At 39.5% G+C, this 18,761-nt stretch overlaps 1 protein-coding gene across 2 annotated transcripts in view; it reads right to left on the bottom strand.

Annotated features, from left to right (window-relative positions):
* Positions 1-758: 758 nt before the first annotated feature.
* Positions 759-18,761, bottom strand: part of mta1 (metastasis associated 1) — a 43,906-nt gene continuing 25,903 nt past the window's right edge. Inside the window, exons 4-18 of one of the 2 annotated variants that reach the window (XM_053509690.1) lie at positions 17,796-17,922; positions 14,561-14,624; positions 14,111-14,228; positions 12,480-12,582; positions 12,109-12,208; positions 7,964-8,152; positions 6,870-6,944; positions 6,713-6,771; positions 6,439-6,578; positions 6,139-6,290; positions 4,147-4,336; positions 3,834-3,923; positions 2,838-2,999; positions 1,788-1,934; positions 759-1,696 (exon numbers count right to left, since the gene is read on the bottom strand). In XM_053509690.1, coding sequence (XP_053365665.1) covers positions 1,822-1,934; positions 2,838-2,999; positions 3,834-3,923; positions 4,147-4,336; positions 6,139-6,290; positions 6,439-6,578; positions 6,713-6,771; positions 6,870-6,944; positions 7,964-8,152; positions 12,109-12,208; positions 12,480-12,582; positions 14,111-14,228; positions 14,561-14,624; positions 17,796-17,922 — 1,682 coding nt within the window. In that variant the 3' untranslated portion in view covers positions 759-1,696; positions 1,788-1,821. The remainder of the gene's footprint in view (positions 1,697-1,787; positions 1,935-2,837; positions 3,000-3,833; positions 3,924-4,146; positions 4,337-6,138; positions 6,291-6,438; positions 6,579-6,712; positions 6,772-6,869; positions 6,945-7,963; positions 8,153-12,108; positions 12,209-12,479; positions 12,583-14,110; positions 14,229-14,560; positions 14,625-17,795; positions 17,923-18,761) is intronic. The other variant, XM_053509691.1, reaches the window with a different exon arrangement.

Genomic DNA, 18,761 nt, shown 5'->3' on the forward strand with positions numbered 1-18,761 from the left:
ACAAGGACATGACACTCACACAGTGAGACTACGTATGTGAAACTTGTTTTGACCTCTTTCATTAATAATGTTAAATTAATGTAACCAATTTAATAAATCTTTCTATTTAAGGTCAATAAAGAACCGTTACCATCCAAGATTCAGTAATCCATCACTCAATTCCTTGTAGAATGTTTGCTGATTAATGACATTTTAAAGTGAATACTTTCTAAGTAATTCTTCTTAAAACCTTGTTGTAGGGTCCCTCACAAGCATCCAAGGTTCAAAATGAAGAATACTTCAGAATACTAAATGGAATTATTATTCCACGTTTATGTGATAAGGACAGCTTAAACTACAGTGCAACTACACCACATGCTTTTATGAAGGAGAAACCTTCTGTTAAAGGTTCTATATAAAGAGTATAATGGTTGCCTCCGAGGGACAAACTGAAGAGAAAACCAGCATTTAGTTTTAACTTTTTACTAAGACTGTTGCATGATGGACACCATCTGCCTCATGCTGTGGCAGTTATTCAAAACAATTTTTAGAGATTAGTGTTGAGCATGTTCACCAGTATACCGTAGTTTACTTTGTTGTCTGGCAATGTAAGTAGGTAAAATGTTGGTTCATTTTTTAATTTGATCCCCCCTTCTCATAAACAATCAGATGAACTGTCTTTGTGCAGCATCGGAGATTACAAGTAAATATAAAGAGAACCGTAAGGCCTTTAGCTCACATGTGATGAACACAAGGGGAAGAGTTCTACTGACACATGCTCTCTCGAAGTATCAATGTTTAATGAGCCAACTGTGGTGTAAACTTCAATGTATCACATATCACCAGGTGACAAGCAGCCTGGTTCAGAATGCTGTTCTTGGCAGGATATGTGCGAGAGTGGAAGAAAGAAGAAAAAAAAAAGAATCTGCACAACATGTACAACACATATATGGTATCATTCTTAAGAAGGTGCACTGTATTCATGGAGCAGTATCGTTTGACTTCCAAGAGAGGTTCCTTACAAAAAGAATATGCTGTACATGGCAAATTCCTTATAACAAGCCTTGATAAACACTGGAGGCGCAAAATGCACCACTGTACAATAATGCCTCCATACTGTTGTCATTTACATATTCACAAAAGAGAAACTTTTTTTTTAATTACACCATAGAAGCATAGATGCAATACTTGTGAAAAAGGTAGAAAAAGAACACATTCAGTCATCTTAATCAATAAGTTAATCGCCTGTGGCGTCAGGGCAGGGCGGACTGAAGAAACCGAATAATACGAGCATTGAAAAAAGACAAGCAGAAATGAAAATGGTAGTTTAAAAAAAAATGCCTGTCTCTTCTTTTTCTGACATGATCAGGAAATACAAATTTGCAAGAGTCCAATAAGACAGTCCAAGTTTCCCCCCGCAAATTGAACAAGCTGTTTCAAGAAACTATTTTTATCATTTAACTAAAAACAAAACGATTACATTTGGTTAAAAAAAGAACAATAACAAGACTTGTAATAATAATAATAATAATAATAATAAACAGAATTAGCAATATAATCATAAAGATAGAATGCAGTCCTATACAGTCAGGTCAGAGCCCGTTCTAGCTCGTACACCTGAACAAAAACACTGGCTCTAATATAGCGCAATGTTGACCACAGATCCTCTCGGAGATCCTTCCACCACTGAGAATTAGGAAAACGCCTCTCCATACGCCTGCAGATGAACAACAATGGAGAATCAATCATTTTCAACAGGCCCAGGACAGTGTTTACACAAATCCAAGAACATGACAACAAAAGCTTACCAGAAACCTGATGTCCGTGAGGTCACAGAAAGGGTCAGTCGAGTTCATGTACTTCATTGTCCTGCATGGAAGGGGGAGGGCGTCCCTGCTCGGACATTCGCTTGGACATGATGTCCCACTGGGGACCCAGCACTTTGGATTTGGACCCTATGTGGTGAGACAGATGTGCAATAAAGAAATGAATAAGGAGAAGCAAGTGATTAAGTCACACGTCCCCACAGACCACAAAGCACTTGATGTTCATTACGGAATAACCATCACCATAGTGACAGGCTCTATCAACTTCGAATCTGTATCTGACACAACATTATGTACATCATCACTTCCTAATAATGTTCCTTCTCATTTTCCAAGCTGCACACAAACAGCCAAGCGTGATCAACTGTGTAAAGGAAGTGCAGAAGAATATATGTAACCAACAAAAACAAGGTGATGAATAAAAGTAGATGAAGTAAGTGCGCTGTTCAAGGCAGAATAGTGACAAATCCATCAGGGAATTATATAACCACTGAACATTGGTTTCTTTCCAGACCCCTGGCTAGAGTATTAACACAAAATGACGGTGAGTAAACGCGAGGATTCCTCACAGAAGGGTGACACATTTGTGTATGATGAGGTCATAAATAATCAGCGTGTTGCATTTGCAATCATTCATGTGTGTCGCTCAGTGCCTCTGATCGTGCGGTTGATCAGTGTGCATGCTTTTTGCATCTGATCCTGCTGGAGATTCATGTGAGTCACTGCCGATCTGTTACCATGACAACACTGTCAGCCATTGTAGAGAGTTGAAATGAGAGAGAAAGAGAGAGAGAGAAGGGAAAAAGAAAAAAAAAAGAAAAAAGAGTGACCTAAAGTTAGACACACGGTAAGAGAGAGAACATTGGAAAACAATTACACAATAAATGATCTCAAGCTTCATTTACACGTGGCTTAAAGTGCAAGAAAGCTTTTATGCGGTTATGGAAAGTCGATCGAAAAATAAAGGAGACCTGCTTATTATGGTTCATGAGCAATGTGCACACACCACCGGATCTGACAACAGACACCTGCCTCGCTCACCGTCTAGTCCGTTGTGCTGCTCGTAGGTGCGTTTGCCGAGGATGGTGGGTGAACCGTTGTTCAGGATTGGGGAGGACTTAATGGGAGTCAAGCTGCCTGTGGATATGGAGGCTCCTCTTGGGGGCTCCGCTTTAGGTGGGCATGGGTGGGCCTCTACAGTGAGGCAACAGAGAAAAAAAAGATAGTAGTAAGTTTAAGTGACATTGATTGGTCAGAATATAACATTCCCTTCAAATCTAATTATAATGGATTTTTTTTTTTTTAATAAGAACCTTTAAATGTGCACTGGAACCCTTCCTCCTCCCCTAAAAGTGTCCATACAGTGTAGTCTCCAGAGAAACATTTTTAGTTCATTCTAAATTAGATGGTGTCAAATATATGGCCGGAGGATCCCACGGGTAACAAGTGGTAACCTGACCCTCCAAATTAATTAAGAATGCATCTTGGAAATTAAAATTGTGTTGTGGACTGATTTAAAATATTTTTTAAATGTTACTCCACTAGGGGGCAAAATAATCTAGGCTAGATAGGCAAAATGTGTTGACAAACGCATACATTTTAACCTTTTCCTTTACTAATTTAGGGGTTTTCCCAGCACCAGCAATATAAACTAATGGACACACAGCTTTACTTGTAGGCAATAAGCATCTCAATCCCAATTAAATACATTTAGATTACAGGACAGAACAATACCCTACAGCAGTTAAAGCAAAAGTATGCTTGTCCGGTTATGTTAATGAAGTCCAGATTGGTTCTGTATTTAATGATAAATACCCATACCAAGTTAACAAGGTATAATTTTCTACCAAATAAGATTTTTTATTATTATTTCACTTGACACTGGATGTGCATATGTGGCCTGTTACCTAAAAAGATACTGCTGCACTAAATTTTCCTTAAACCTCCTCCACTGTGTCTTGGCACTTGTATATGTTAAATGAGAGAGAAAGAAAACAGAACAAGAGTGCAGATGTCATATCCACCCACCCAGATATCTAACCACAGACTCCAGAGGCTTCCGGGCGGCATGCCTTGAAGACATGGGCTTTTTGGTCATGTCTGGCAACCGTACTGCACCTACACACAAATAAATATAGTATATATTTGCCTGCATTTAAACTTAACAGTGCAAAGATGTGAGGTGTGCATGGTAATATACATACTGTATTATTGTATAAGTGTTAGAATTCTACTTGAAAGTTTTAAGTCCTTGTATAAAATGTACATGTAAAAGGTGGCATACAGTTTTTGAATCTGTCCCTAGGTAGGCAAGTAATAAAGCAGCAGGGACTTCACTCACACTCGGCTTTGATGGCTGCTGTGTTGACAGGTGTGTAGGGGTGACGGGCCAGAAAGCGGGACTTAAACAGATCCTGGCAGATACGCCTTGCTGTCCGCGTTAGCTGAGTGGTCTGCAGGTAGAACGCTTGTCTGGTCTTCACTGCAAACTTCGGACTCCCGCCGTGTCTCACTGGTCCACCGTGAGGACTCTACCAACCAAAAAGACATTAGAGTGAGTGTTTCAGCATCTGTGATAACACACCCCTCAACCACAGGGTGCTTAGCTCAGAAATAAACGAAGCCTGTACTCCTGTACTGTGGAGGCAAAACTTTCAGGTCCCATGACACAAAGCTGTCCTGTTCTAGAAAGGAACGTGTTCTGCTGTCTAAAACAAGATGATTTACAAATAAAATGTTGCAGGTAATCAGTTACTACTTTTAGTCTGTAAGGTAGAGCACGGAAATCGAAACAGTCCCAGAGTTTCTAAGCGCAGTGTGAAAACAGAGGAATGAGAACAGAAGACAGGAGGAAGGTAATCTTAAACAGGTACTGCATCATCAAAGTGCACAAAATGCTGTTTGGGTTTCATGGGGGGGGATTTCTGAAACCACATTAGAACTAAAGATGGTTTTAGGCAAAAATGATACTTTTCGCATGTTTTGGAGACTAATTTCGAAACAGAGAAAGCCAGAGTCTTATTTATATTGCTGTGCACAGAGAGAATAGAACTTTACAACCCTCGATTATTTCAGGTTGAAATATGATGCTTGACGTTTCCTAATTTGCATGTGCGCACACAGACACACTCACACACCATATATTTATTCCCTTTAAATGACTAAATATGTAAAGGCTATGACATTGATAAAAAAAAAATTTAAAAAGTGTAAAAAGCCATTGGTTCTTTGGTCTTAATGATATGATCTGGAGTTCAACACTTGAGTTGTTTATAATGTGTGAATTTAAACATGAATAAGTAAAAGAAATGCTTGTGAAAATAACTTAACTTTTATAGCATCTTAATTTAGGCTGCACGTTCTTATTTTTAAAATAATACAGGTAAAATGCATACGGATGAGCATTAACAATATGACAACCCACCCAATATTGAGCAGGTCCCCCATTTTTCCACCAAAATAGTGATAAACTGTCTGCATCTTTCTATGAGATAGATTAGCTCTTCTATTGGATCGGACCAAACAGGCCAGCCCTCGCTCCCCACACGTATCAGTAAGCCTTGACAGCCCATGACCCTGTCGCCAGTCCAATTCAATTCCATTTGTATAGCGTTTTAAACAATTAACATTGTCGCAAAAAAGCTTTACACAATCAAAAAAATTATTTAAGTTTGTTTGTTTGAAATGTGAATGCGTATGAATCAAAATGATCAGATTGTCTCTGATAAGCAAGCCGAGGACGACGGCGACAGTGGCAAGGAAAAACTCCGAGATAGCAGTAGGAAGAAACCTTGAGAGGAACCGGATAAGAGAAGCCATGTCACTAATTTTACTTTCTTGGGCTACTTTTGGTATGTCCTGACCACTTCAGGCCAGAAACATCCCATCCCACAAGAGCTGCAGTTTTTGAGTTGCTCTGACCCAGTCTTCCAGCCATCATGACCTACCAAAAAGTAGTCCAAGAAAGGAAAAGCAGTTAACCAGTGACAAGGTCATGGGCGACCAATGCCCTCTTGTTTTCATAGGGAGCAAAGGCTGAACCGTGTAGTCCGATCCAATAGGAGAGCCACTGTAGAGGTCAGATGGATAAAATGGTTAGTGCTGGTTCCCATCCCAAACAGGAGGAACTACTCAACATCAGGCAGGTGGTCATTACATAATGGCTGATCGGCGTATGTTACATTACATTTATTACCTCGGGAACTAGTAATCTATTCTGAATTTCTGAAAATCTATTCTGTGTTGTCTGTTTTTTGGTTTCGTGCTCTTCCTGATTTCCTACAGTTTCCTACAATGTATGGTAAGAGGTCCTCCTGCTGAAAGTCATGCCCACCATGTTGTTACGATTGGGTCCAGGCCGTTCTCCATCCAGTCTCGTGGGCATCTTCAGGCCACCGTACTTCTTCCAGTAGGTCCAGCAGGAGGCGCACAGTCTGCACTGCATGTTCGCAGGTCCCCAGGAGTACCACTGATATGAGGTGGTGGCTACACACACACACAGACGCATACAAAGTGAGAGAATGAAAGCTAAGCAAGGGTTTTTTCCCCCCTTTACATATTGTGTATGTATTAACATAATTTACAGGCAGTTTTGGAGAACTTATCAAATGCAAGGTACGAGTGCGAGACTTACTATAGCAACTCTCGCATGCACGGCCCAGTCCTGCTGGCTGACTTACTGCCCCAGGTATTGCCCCAGGTATTGCCCCAGCTCCATTCACCAGCCCTGGCTTCACGCTGTTCACACTCAGCTGGTTTGGATTGGGCTTGTTGCTGCAGAGTCAAAGCATCCAGTCACACACACACACACAAATTAAGGTTTCACATAATAAAGGAGAAAATTTACTTAGAAGTAAGTATTTGCATATCCGCGGTCTACCCTCTGACCTCTCGGCTAAAGTACTCACTAGTTAGGGATATAGACCTGCTTGAGCTTGCTCTCTGCTTCTGCTGCTTTTAACCTTTTCTGTAGAAAGCAGAGTTTGAAGAAAAAAAGGAATAACTTGCATGTGTTTTTTTTATCCCCAGAAACATAAATATTTTGTCAACCACCTTCTGTCGTACCTGCTGAACGTATCTGTCTGTGGTTTTCCACATGTAGTAATACTCAATTATGCTGGTCAGAGATTTCCAAGGGAGCTGAAAGAAACGGAAGATTTATTTAGTTGTGTTCAATAAGAATTTTACCATCTCCCATCACCTTAAAAAACAAGGATGACATTTAATGCAAATCTGATTTTTACAACTCTCATATATAACAAAAATTGGTGAAGACGTGTTAAAATATTTACAGTCAAAACAACATTTTTGAACATAGCCTTTTTCCTTTTGTCCCTAAAGACATTTTCATGTCTCCTGCTCTTTATTTTGAATTTTTTAAAATCTCTTTGGCATTTTTCCCCCAGTAACTCCTTCACTTCTTATTCACATCTTTGTCTCTTTGTCTGTCTTTCATTTCTGAATTATGAATTTTAGTTTTGCCCACAGAATCCCTAAACACCTCTGATGTTTCTTCATACCCTTCACCAGCTATGTAAAAGGTTAAGATTTCTGTTTCAGGTTTTAGATGAAAGCAGCTGTTGTGATCCTACTGCAAAACTTTACAGCAACCTGACAGCAAGTTTCTTGGGAATTCATTCTTTAAAGAGAACTTAAAAAGCAGAAGGTGTTAGCTGTTTTATGTCCTGAAATAGTTTATTGAGCACCTTCAAATACAGAAACGAGACAATGCTCTAATGTTCTGTTGGCATGTTTTCAGATTTTTAAACACAGAAAAAAGTGGGATGCAACTTTTTTGCACTCATTTGTATCTACACTGTTGAGCGGAGACCTAAATGCAGGAACACAAGGAAAAATCCAAAACCAAAAAAACGCATCTCGTCTTCCTTTGTCTGCTTATATGGTTTGAGTTTTCGTGAAAAAAATAAAAAGAAATGGGTGGGTACATTTCCCCCAAAAGTGGCTCCTCCTTGTCACAAGAGTTCAGTCCCTAAACTAAAGAGTCACAACAGACACTAAATCACCAGCAGGTGGCAGAGTTGGAAGACACTCTACCACAAAACACACGGACCATGGAGCTGATGCTCTGTATTTTATGCATAAACCCTGTATCTCTTTTACTGGTTCTCTATGTAAATGCTTTATTCCTGTAAACCTACAAAATCCTGCTGGATATCAGTAAAGTCTTTGCCATATTTCTCCAGAGCCTCCTCGAACAAGTTGGCCTCCGAGGCGCTCCATTCTTCCATCTCATCTCGACAGAGTACAGGGCCACCCTGAGGCACCAGAGCAGCGATCGCTCGCGTCATGTCATAGCCGTTATTATGCAGAGTGTCCATCGCGTGGAACTGAGGAGCAAAAGAAGACGTGAATAAAGTGAGGGAAACATAATGGAAATTAATTATGAGCAGAACATCTGCATCTGAAATTTGACATCTCATCCCAGGAAGTGTTACCTTTCACAGGTAGATAAATTCCACATGCTCTGTGCTATTTTTAAATCAGTCCAAAAATGTGTCAGACCAGACTTTTCAGAACAGTTCAGACCAGTTAAAAGGAGACGTTCTACATATTAATGACGAGCCACGCAATTAAATAATCTGTAAACAAACAAATATCGCCTGTGCTTGATTGATTCTGGGAATTTTCAGAAGACTCGTGTGGGACCAGAAGCTGAACACAAAGAGAGAAGCGCAGGAGTTGGCAGGAGGTTTAGAGGACTCATCACCAAGCGGTTTCGCAGTCAGAGGAAAGCTGTGTTTTTTTCCCTTCTGATTAGCCACGTTTTAAAATATTCATTATTTACATGTGGGGAAAGCCAAGACTCTACGATTTTGTTGTCCTCATGTTATAAACAAGAGCATGAACCGGAAATGACAATGACGCTTACTGGCAAAGCTTCCAAACACAGATATTTAAAAAAATAAAACCAACAACATAAAACCTAGAGTCATAAAAGAGTAAATGCTTTCAGTCAGAATGTCAGAATGAGTAAACCTGCAGCGGGGCCCAAGAACACAGTGCAAGCAGAGAAAAATTTAAGGTGATAAACTCTAAAACTATTCCTTTTATCATAATTATCATAATACTAATAATAATAATAATACACTTGTAGAAAAAAAATTTATATTCCAGTATGGGTTCATGAGAAAGAGAAAGTACTAATTCTCTTTTAAAATGCACTGCAGGAAACGGCTCCTTAAGATTATGTTTGGTTCATTATAAATCTGTTTATCCTCATATCAGTTTTTGTTAACATACCACATTGATACTGCTTTGTTAGTATATGCTAAAATGTCTTGTTCATTACTTATGAAGTTGCTTCTTTCTAAAAATCTGGATGGGTTCAGGTCACTCTTTCAACACCAGCTTCATTACTCTTAGTGTACTGTTAGTGTCTTAACGATGCGCTGATAATGACTCGATTTGCAAAAGATGCTATTTTTAACATTATGGGGAGAAAAAAAACTTAAATATAAATATATATAAATATACACATATATATATATATATATATATATATAAAAATATACACACACACATATATAAATATACACATATACATATATAAATATTGCTTTAAGCAACACCAAAACATCTAGATGTCTCTTGTAGCAAGCAAAGAAAAAACTAAATCACTATTTGTTTCCCATTTGCACAAATAGCACAATGAGTCACAGTCAAATTGCAGGAAACTATTTGCGAATAGTCTTTTCAGAAAGAAAAAAGTTATTTAATCGTATATACATGTGCATATATACACATTTAAACATTGAGTGTGTTTCTCATGTTCAGAGTGCTCAGATGTTTTTGCTTGTATTTATACCTACAGGCTATTGCATTGCAATAATAAATGAGTGGCATCTAGTGGTAGCTGAGTGTGGATATGTATCCAAAGAGCTGGAACATAACCCATGGGTGGCTTTGTTTCAATCCAGAACACAATCCAAGTTAGCTCAGTTGTCTGTCTGAATCAAAATTGAAGTGTCTTCTTTTTTTCTTTTTTTTTTTCTTTGAAGTGGCTTTGAAACCAAAATAAAACCATGTTTTTTTTATCACCAGCCAAGGTACGAACCTCCATAATAACATTAAACGATTATTTAACATAACAAGATTACTATTAAAAGGAAAGTAAAAAAAACAACAAAAAAAACAGCTCTTCTTTTAAATATCCACTGATGTTATTACCTGTAGTTGATGGGGGAAAAGTTTTTAGTAACTAGTAAAAGGTGAAAGCTTCGTCGGCATTTTAGGGCACAACACTGCGCACTCAGTTCGTGTATTTTACACGCCATGCCATCGGACAGCTGCGGATATGTTTGCTTCAAAAATTTGTGTTTTATCTTATAGTGGCGTTCCACATTACTGCTTTTTATCAGCCTGACAGTTTCGGATTGTATGATACAACGGGTTTGGACTTTCCCGCAGGAATTCATTGATCTGTGTAATCATCTTGAAAGTTGGGCTGGGCGATAAAACGATAACGATATGTATCGCAATAGATACGTGATCGATATGAATAAAAAATGTGTTCGATAAAAAGTTCTATAATTTTTATTGTTTGTCGGAAGAAAACAGAGGTCGCGAAGCTAGTTTGGTTGCTGTCATGCACACTCGCTCAGCGACCGGCACTAGGACCCTGAAGTAGTACAGTGGTCACGATTCAGGAAGTATAAAAGGAGACAAGATGGCGCTTCACATCGCTCAGTTATTAAGTCTGCCTATGTCGTTTCCGACGCTTCGTCGGATCTTGTGTGATTTTGGGTCCAATTCCTTATTGAGAACGCGGTGTTAGCTTCTCCGCTTTATTTTGTTGTTTCTTGCGGCAGCGCAACAGCCTGTTAATTCATGCCCATGCAGTGATGAGAAAGACAAACGAGTCGATGCATGTCCATTCTTTTATTTTCTGCGTTGTCAGGCGATATTACGAACTTGCGGGTGGATTCCGTACCTAAATCAAACCAAAAACTACTAAAAGAAAACAGGTTCAGGCTCTATATTCCAGCTCATCTCACATTTCCGCGTTCACGCACATTGGACTGCATTACCCACAAAGCATTGCCCGCACTGGACTACACTTTCGTAAACAGCTGCTTTAAAATCAACCTCTCTCCCGCAACAGCGGGTATAAATGTGTAAACTCTTGCTCTCGGCGTGAGAGAGTTCTTACAATGACTCGTGTGGTTATCCTGCCTGTTCGCGCTATTTCCGCATTCGGATTTACCGTCCATGCTACAAGGGCTAACTGCTAGTCTTCTGGTCCGCTTCCGGTTGCCCCTGACAGTTTCATTAGCAAAGGCACTCGCTCTCCGGTAACCTAGCAACGTAGGGAGTGATACACTAACGTCAATCATGTAACAGTATCACGTTTGGTTGCGCCATGTCGTTGTCTCGTGCTGGTCTGCTGGATTCCTTTTCAAAAGCAGAAAATGCACTTTGCACTATTTTATTACACTTTATTAAGCATTTCTTACATTTTCTTTCATTTTGCACCTTAAATGTTAAGAGATAATTGTTAAGTGTTCATTGTGACTTTAGACTTATGTTCACATTTTAATTATTTGAGTTTTCCATGGTTATTCACATTTCTGTAACTGAGAGGACTATGATCCGAAGAAGGTTAAGTTTAAAATAAAAATGTTTAAATGTAATATATTTTTCTCCTGGTCCTTATTTTAAATGGGTCATAAAAATATCAATAATTATAAATATCGACCGATATAAAACACTGATATCGTGATACAGTTTTCAGCCATATCACCCAGCCCTACTTGAAAGGTTCTGTTTTCATAGTCTACTTTCCTTGTTTTCTTCCCTGTTTCTTAAGGATCGGTCATTTCTGTTTTCCGCATACTGGTAAACTATCTATGTGCGCTATGTAATCTGGCTCATAACTTCTTGTCAACATTCGATTTCATTTATGAGGCAAAAAAAGTACTATCAAAGTTACATTAAAATCTAAATTTGGCTGGACAGACATACATATAAAAAGAAAATTTTCTTACACCAGCTTCTGGTCCAATGTCTGAGACGTAAATACGTACATCATTGAAAGAGCAACTTCTGACCAATACACAGACAGGACCTGTCTTTTATTTATATAGATACTGCTTTATACTGAACTGATTAAATCTGCGCGTGTAATCATGATGCTCTACTCCATTCTGAGTAATTCTGCACGGACAATTGGCAAAGCACAGATGACATAAGAACGCATTTCATGTGCCAGACCAAAGTGTGAAGTACTGCGGAAGCAGGATGTAGCGTGCAGTGAGTGAGCGAGCGAGTGTAGGTGGTGGCGTACCAGTGTGATGTCTCTGGAGGCAGCTGCAGCGCTCATGTGTAGACTGGGCTGCCGAACTGAACTGCTGCAGTCCAAAGCCCGCGCAAACGTACCCACAGACCTGTGGGAGGCAAGGAGAAAGAAAGAAGAAGAAAAAAAAAACAAGGCCAGAAGAGCGATAGCAAGAGATGGAAAGAGATTGAGCAGAGCAGAGATAAGAATGAATGAGCACGGCAAGTGTCTTCCTGTAAAACGGCATCTCACTGTTCAGATAGAAATCAATAATTCCACAGGAAATGTAGCTCTTTTCAAAGCCCCTGTCACTCTGGTGCTGATTCCAGACAAATATCAATAAAGAAAAAAAAAAATCCAACAGCATTTCAGGTACTTACCGAGCCACTACGAGAAACTGGTCGATCTGTTTCTCTGTAAGAGGACTGTTGGGATCCCAGACTTTCTCCTCCAGTTTGGCCAGCTCCCTGCCATCCTCCTCTCCTAATGAACCAAGAAGCACAAATACAGCAGTCATCTAAAAAAACAGCTGGATATCAAGATTAGACTGCCACTCTGTTACAGCTCTGCATGGTTTTCCATTCTGCAAGCTCTTCACCCGTGTCTATTGGAGTGTTCGGTGAGACGCCGTCGACAATAGAGTTAGCTGCAGAAATATTTAGGTTCATGAACAGACAGGTCCTGGTAGCACGTTCACATCACAGGGTTTGTAGAGTGTTCCTAAAATTATATTGCAATACTTACGAAATTATTTGACCTTGGGACTTAAGTAGTAGTCAAGGTCAGCAGTTCTCTAACTGGATGCTGTGGGTGGAGTAAATTCCACAGAAGTTGTATTTCTACGTATTAATCAATCATATTAATTAAAAGTCAATATGTTAACAGTATTATCCTTATTAACTCTTATTAATAAACCTGGTATGGTAGTGTAATTTGTCACTACTGCGTTTGGGTTACCATGAGGAGGTCTGTAGGTTCTACTGTAGGGCTGAACTATTTTATATTATTAAATAAAAGAAAAAAAAAAAAGAAAAAGGGGGGTAATTATTACACCACATATTGCCATTTAAACTGTGATATTTAGGTATTAAATACAATATTTTGTTTTTAAACCTATTTATCTTTGGGCTAACCACAAATAATCTCATTAAGAGGATGTTTGCCAATATTTATCACCTTTTATTATTTACAAAAAACACAAACTTCTATTTATTCAGTCAGTCAACATCTTTGCTGTATAGGTTGTCCTGTATAGGGACACGGGGCCTGGAGCCTATCCTACGAGACTTTGGGCAGGAGGCAGGGTACAGTAGTAAATTACTTGTAATAAATTGCAGCCTTTTGCGATTAAATAATTCCACATGTCCATATTGTGCTTTTGATTTTCATGCCATTTCTGCATGACTATTCTACTGTATCTCTGAAAAACATCTCATTGGCAACTCTAAATTGCCCCAACGTGTAAATGTGTGTGTGCCTTGTTGCGTCTTTACTCCCGCCTTGCTCAGGGTCCCCATAAAAGGCTCTGGATCCACCACAAGCGTAACCAGGATGGAGTAAAGATCATTAAATAAATGCTGTGCGATCGGGCACCAGAAAAGTATATATATTAGATTTTTGCATTAACCAGAACAGAACAACATGATGTCTTTTGTTTTATCTGGTAAAAGTACTGTCTTTTCTCCAGCAAATTCTGGTTGAATTTATATCTCATCTAATCAATTAATCACCTGATCAACTTAAATTCTATGACCACATAAATAAATCAAATGTACTTGTATATAAAACACTTGAGGCTCTTATTTCACAAAGTAGAAATTCAGAGACTATTGTGAGAGACCTGCAGTCACCCTGTGATCAAAGAGTGTTACAGTGAGATACAGCAAGGGATATGAATCATAGACAGGAAGTGCAAGACACGTAGCATGTGTTTAAGCCTTCGAGTGTTCAGAGTCTACACCAGGTATAAAAATCTGAAGTTTCCCAGGGTTGCGCCCAAAAGCAGACGTACCCTCGTTCAGGAGGTCGGTGATTTCTGCCTGGTACTTATTCCCCACTCTGATCTCTCCTTTATCAGCCAGGAGTGTTTTCTGCTGAGGGTCGTACACTAGAGAGTAGAAGAACGCATCCTGCAGACAAAACACAAAGTAGACAAAGACGGAGTCAGAGACCCAGACGCAAACAAAGCCGGCCTCTTGTACTGATAGAGGGGCTTTGTGGTGTTTGTGTGTATTTGGCCTGACAGTGAGTAGAGTCTCCAGTCTCCTCATTACTAAATGCGAGGAGAACATTTTGGGTCAACACGCTGAATTATTCATTAGGAAGCATGCTCTAAAACTAGAGCTCATATATACACACACACACACACACACCCAATAAGAGGATGCATATCTCTCTCCCTCTCTGTACTATGGGTTAAATTCACACTCTAAGCACCTCAGTACCAACGTACTGTACTCACCTCTCGGTCTAGGTAGGACTTCAGGGTTTCCGTTTCATTGAGAAGAGTCACGCAGCATTTTCCTCTGAACACAGTTACACACACGTTAAAATGGCTTGAGGCACATAACCACAAACAAGTCAGGTCAAAGGTTAAGGAGAAATACAAATTTTGTTTTGACAGTCAAATCATAGCAAAATGGACAAGAAAGACCTGGGACCTTGAGGGTATACTCTAAACAGATTTAGCATGCGACTTGTGTCTGAAACAGATGCTCAGGCTGCAGGAGATTATCAGTCCTAAAAGTATCAAAGCTCCTAATTACTGCAAATTAGGAAAGGACTGATCCTATTTTTGATATGATAATATCATTACAGCATTCTTCTACAGGCTGTTCTGTAAGCAATACCAGAGCTCTGAGTAACCACAGATACCTGATACTGCAAATTGAGCTGCCTCGCAACATACTCTAAATAAGGTGAAGCGTGTCGCTCAAACACTAAAAAAGGTTTCTGAATGCATAAGGTGTCCTTCCATTAAAATCACAGAGTATTGTAAGTGCAGAAATTCTTCATTCTTCATACATATTCAAGCAGTCAAGAAATTATCTGCTCGGAGGACAAACTCGAGTTTCTGTGTGGTTATGTCAACAGTCGTGTTGCCAGTTAATTCAAAAAGAGTGCAGCATTCCTCAGCAGGTATTACCGGAATCATGTTACCATGTTATCGGATTAACATCAGTTAGTAATGGATCGCAGTTGATCCGTGATCTGTACGGATTGCTCCCTTTAGCACATACTGTACGTGAACCAATAACTAACTGCAAAGTTTAATCATGATAAAAGTTTTACAGGCACTGCGTGGTGTTATATCTTGGCACATTCTTAAGCAAAAAAAAACCAAACCTTAAACACGTGATCTTTTTGTTTACTCATTCTCTCATGGACACTAATAAATTTGTATTATTTGTAGGTTCTCTTATTCAGGACAGAGTTGCCAGATTGCATCCGCAATATCCCCCCATGCAGTACTGAAAACCCATCCATTCAGATTTAAAAAACAAATAAAAAAACAAGTCAACAAATACATCTGCACTAGAACTTGTATTGTAGCCATGCACATAATTTGCTCCTAAAATAAACCAAATTTTCAACATCATGATACTAAAAAGTAGGGATGCACCGAAATGAAATTTCTGGGCCGAAAACGAAACCGAAATTTTTGGATGCACTTGGCCGAAAACCGATACCGAAACCGAAAATGGCTTCATTAAAAAACATGTTTAAAATATTTTCTTTTTGTTTGTATTAAAAGAACTACAAATTAATTAAAATTATTGCAACTTTGCTGTCCTCATCTGAAACTTTGAAGTGCTTCCAAACCGCCGACATACTCCGTGTTTGATGCGTAATGACAGCGCGAACGAGACGGGAGGATGGGAGAGGCGTCGCGACAATTTCGGCTTTTATTTTCGGCGCTTTCTTACGTTTCGGCCTAAACCAATAATGCTATTTCGGCCGAAAATTTTCGGCGGCCGAAATTTCGGTGCATCCCTACTAAAAAGTATGTTGAATTGTTACATAAATTGATAATTTTTTCATTTACTATTGCTCAAATGAAGGTGACCCTTCACATCCAGATTTTATTTAAATGTTGTTTTTATTTAGATTTCTGTGCTTTACTTTTTTAGTCTGCAAAATAAATTAATTAATTAAAAAAATTAATAAACAAACCAACGTATGGACCAAATGGATACGATTTTATTTTATTTAGTCGTAGCCAATTCCTCCCCGTCACTAGGGGGCTCCCACTTTAAGGCTACTACTACCATTCAGCCAGGAGGGCCGAAGACCATCACGTGTTTCCTCTGAACCGCGTGACGCCAGCCGACCGCATCTTTTTGAACTGCTTGCTCACGCATTGTTAGGGGCTGAGTTACACACTCGGAGGAAGGCGCTAGCTGCTCCCTCCGCGTGCGCGATCTCACAGACGCCCCGGATTGGCTGTAGAGCCGTGATTAATGTGGGAGCACAAAGTACCTCTCATCCCTCCCCCCCTGAGAGAGCTCGGCCAATCAGCTCTCTCTAGGCCTCCGGCTGTGAGAGGTAACAGCATCACCAGGGGATCGAACCAGCGATCCCCGGATGATAGGGCGAGCACTTTCGCGCAGTGCAGTTGACAAAAGGATTATATATAATACTACACACAGCATCATGTAGCAAAAGCAACTAGGTTTTTTTTTTATTATTTATTTATTTATTTGTTATTGTGTCATGGAAAACCTAAAATTTGGAAGTGTCATAGTGTCATATCATTAAAAAAAAACGGTGTCAGATCATTAAAATTATTTTATAAAATGTATTAAATTTGTGGGCTGAAAAGAAGCGTAGTGACTTCAAACAAGATGATACTAGATGAGTAACACTTTTGGTAATTTTGTCAATTCCAGAAAACACATACACAGCAGTCAAGCCTACTCATATTCATCCTTCTGGTGATTCCTTCGGTGAGATTACATAAAGTAATTAATAACACAAAACACTACCACAATTTCTACATATTCATATTATTCCATTATTTTTATTATTTCTTTTACCAATATAATGTTCATTCATGCTCTTCCCATGGAAGCTGTGTTTTATTGTTAGCTAATCCTGTAAAACAGACGTCCAGATGCTGTGCATGTTTCAATTACTTTTTCCTCTCATTACACACAGCAAGTTATACTCGAGTACCTTCACTGCAGTACTTAAAATAGGACTGGTATTGATAAACAGCCAGGAGCGAATCCAAGGCCTGGAGACTTTCCAGTTAGCGCACATTCCTCAGCTGTAGAGAAGTGAGAGGGATTCAAATCATGCCTACCAGGTCTACAGCGTGAAGACACACATTTATAAGATCCTGAGAACATCTTTATGCATTCAGCGTTTCAGCACTTTAATTCCAGGATCGTACTACCAGGCCGAGTTTTCTCCAGAGCCCTGATTCAATCAGCGCCGGTAATGTCATCTCCACTCAAACACTGTTTACACTCGAGGATTCCTCATACAGCTTTTGACGGGTCACAAAATAATGATGCGTCTCAGACACACAATGTCGGCCAAACGGCCATCCTTAGAGTATTCCACTTACATCACAGTTCAAGCCAAGAGATGCGACAGTGGTCAAATTGTTTCACCCTATACTTATGGAAAAGTTGTCCGAGATGGTGCACAGAAACACACACACAAACAAAAACCAGGGTTTTTTTTTTTACCTGATGTGTGTAGCAGGCAGAGACTCCAGTTGTCTGGAGAGGAAGAGCTCTCTGTGTCTCAGCTGGTGCTTCTGTTTCTCTGGCAGGTCCAGCATCTCAGAATTCTCCATTTCTTCCTCCAGCTCTCCTGTGGGTCAAAGGTCAAAATACGTTCCATCAGCCATCAGAAAAAGTGAATAAATTGTGGCTGAATTGTGACTACAGGTTTGTGAAATAAAGTAGGCTGAATATTTTGCAAGGTGTGAAACATGTCGTCCATTTCTAAATGAAGCGTCCTGGAAATCAGATTGCTAAAGCGTACTTGTACATCTCACAGCCACATCAACAAGTCAGAGTTGAAATGCTGACCCACTCTGGTATACATTTCTGCATAGCACAAGAGATCCTAACTAAAATACGTTGGGATTTATTTATCGGATTTATTTTAAATATTTATAAACCAACATAGCCCTGAGCAAACTCTACATTCTTAAGAAATTCACAGACTTGCCGGACTCACAAATCCAACTGCATACGATACGCTTCACCTGTACTACCAAACCTTGTGTGTGTACGAATTAAGGAGTAGCTCACCAGTACTTTAGTTTATACGGACAATCATTCTTAGAGATTCCAAGCTAATTGTTTCCTTGGACGTCAATCTGATAAGATGTGTGTTTACATCCACGTGGCCTTTAATCAGAATATAACTGACGTGTAAAGAGCTTCTGCCCTGCAAAAAGCGTTTGAGCTGAACAGAAATAATAGAAGTAGAAGTTCTGCGTTCTGATTGGCTTAAAGCTCCCTGCAAAGTATACTTCAAAGGGGATTCAGCCATGTTAAGTGTGAGTCCAAACGACAGGGAGTTGGGCCGGGAATCAACAGGGGCCACCCGAATCCATATTATTACCTTATCTAGGTCCAGATTTGATTTGCAATATGGTTGTACAAGTATCACGGTTTTAAAAACATCCAACTCAATGTTAA

Source organism: Clarias gariepinus, chromosome 13 (genome assembly GCF_024256425.1).
Source record: "Clarias gariepinus isolate MV-2021 ecotype Netherlands chromosome 13, CGAR_prim_01v2, whole genome shotgun sequence".
Classification (NCBI taxonomy): domain Eukaryota; kingdom Metazoa; phylum Chordata; class Actinopteri; order Siluriformes; family Clariidae; genus Clarias; species Clarias gariepinus.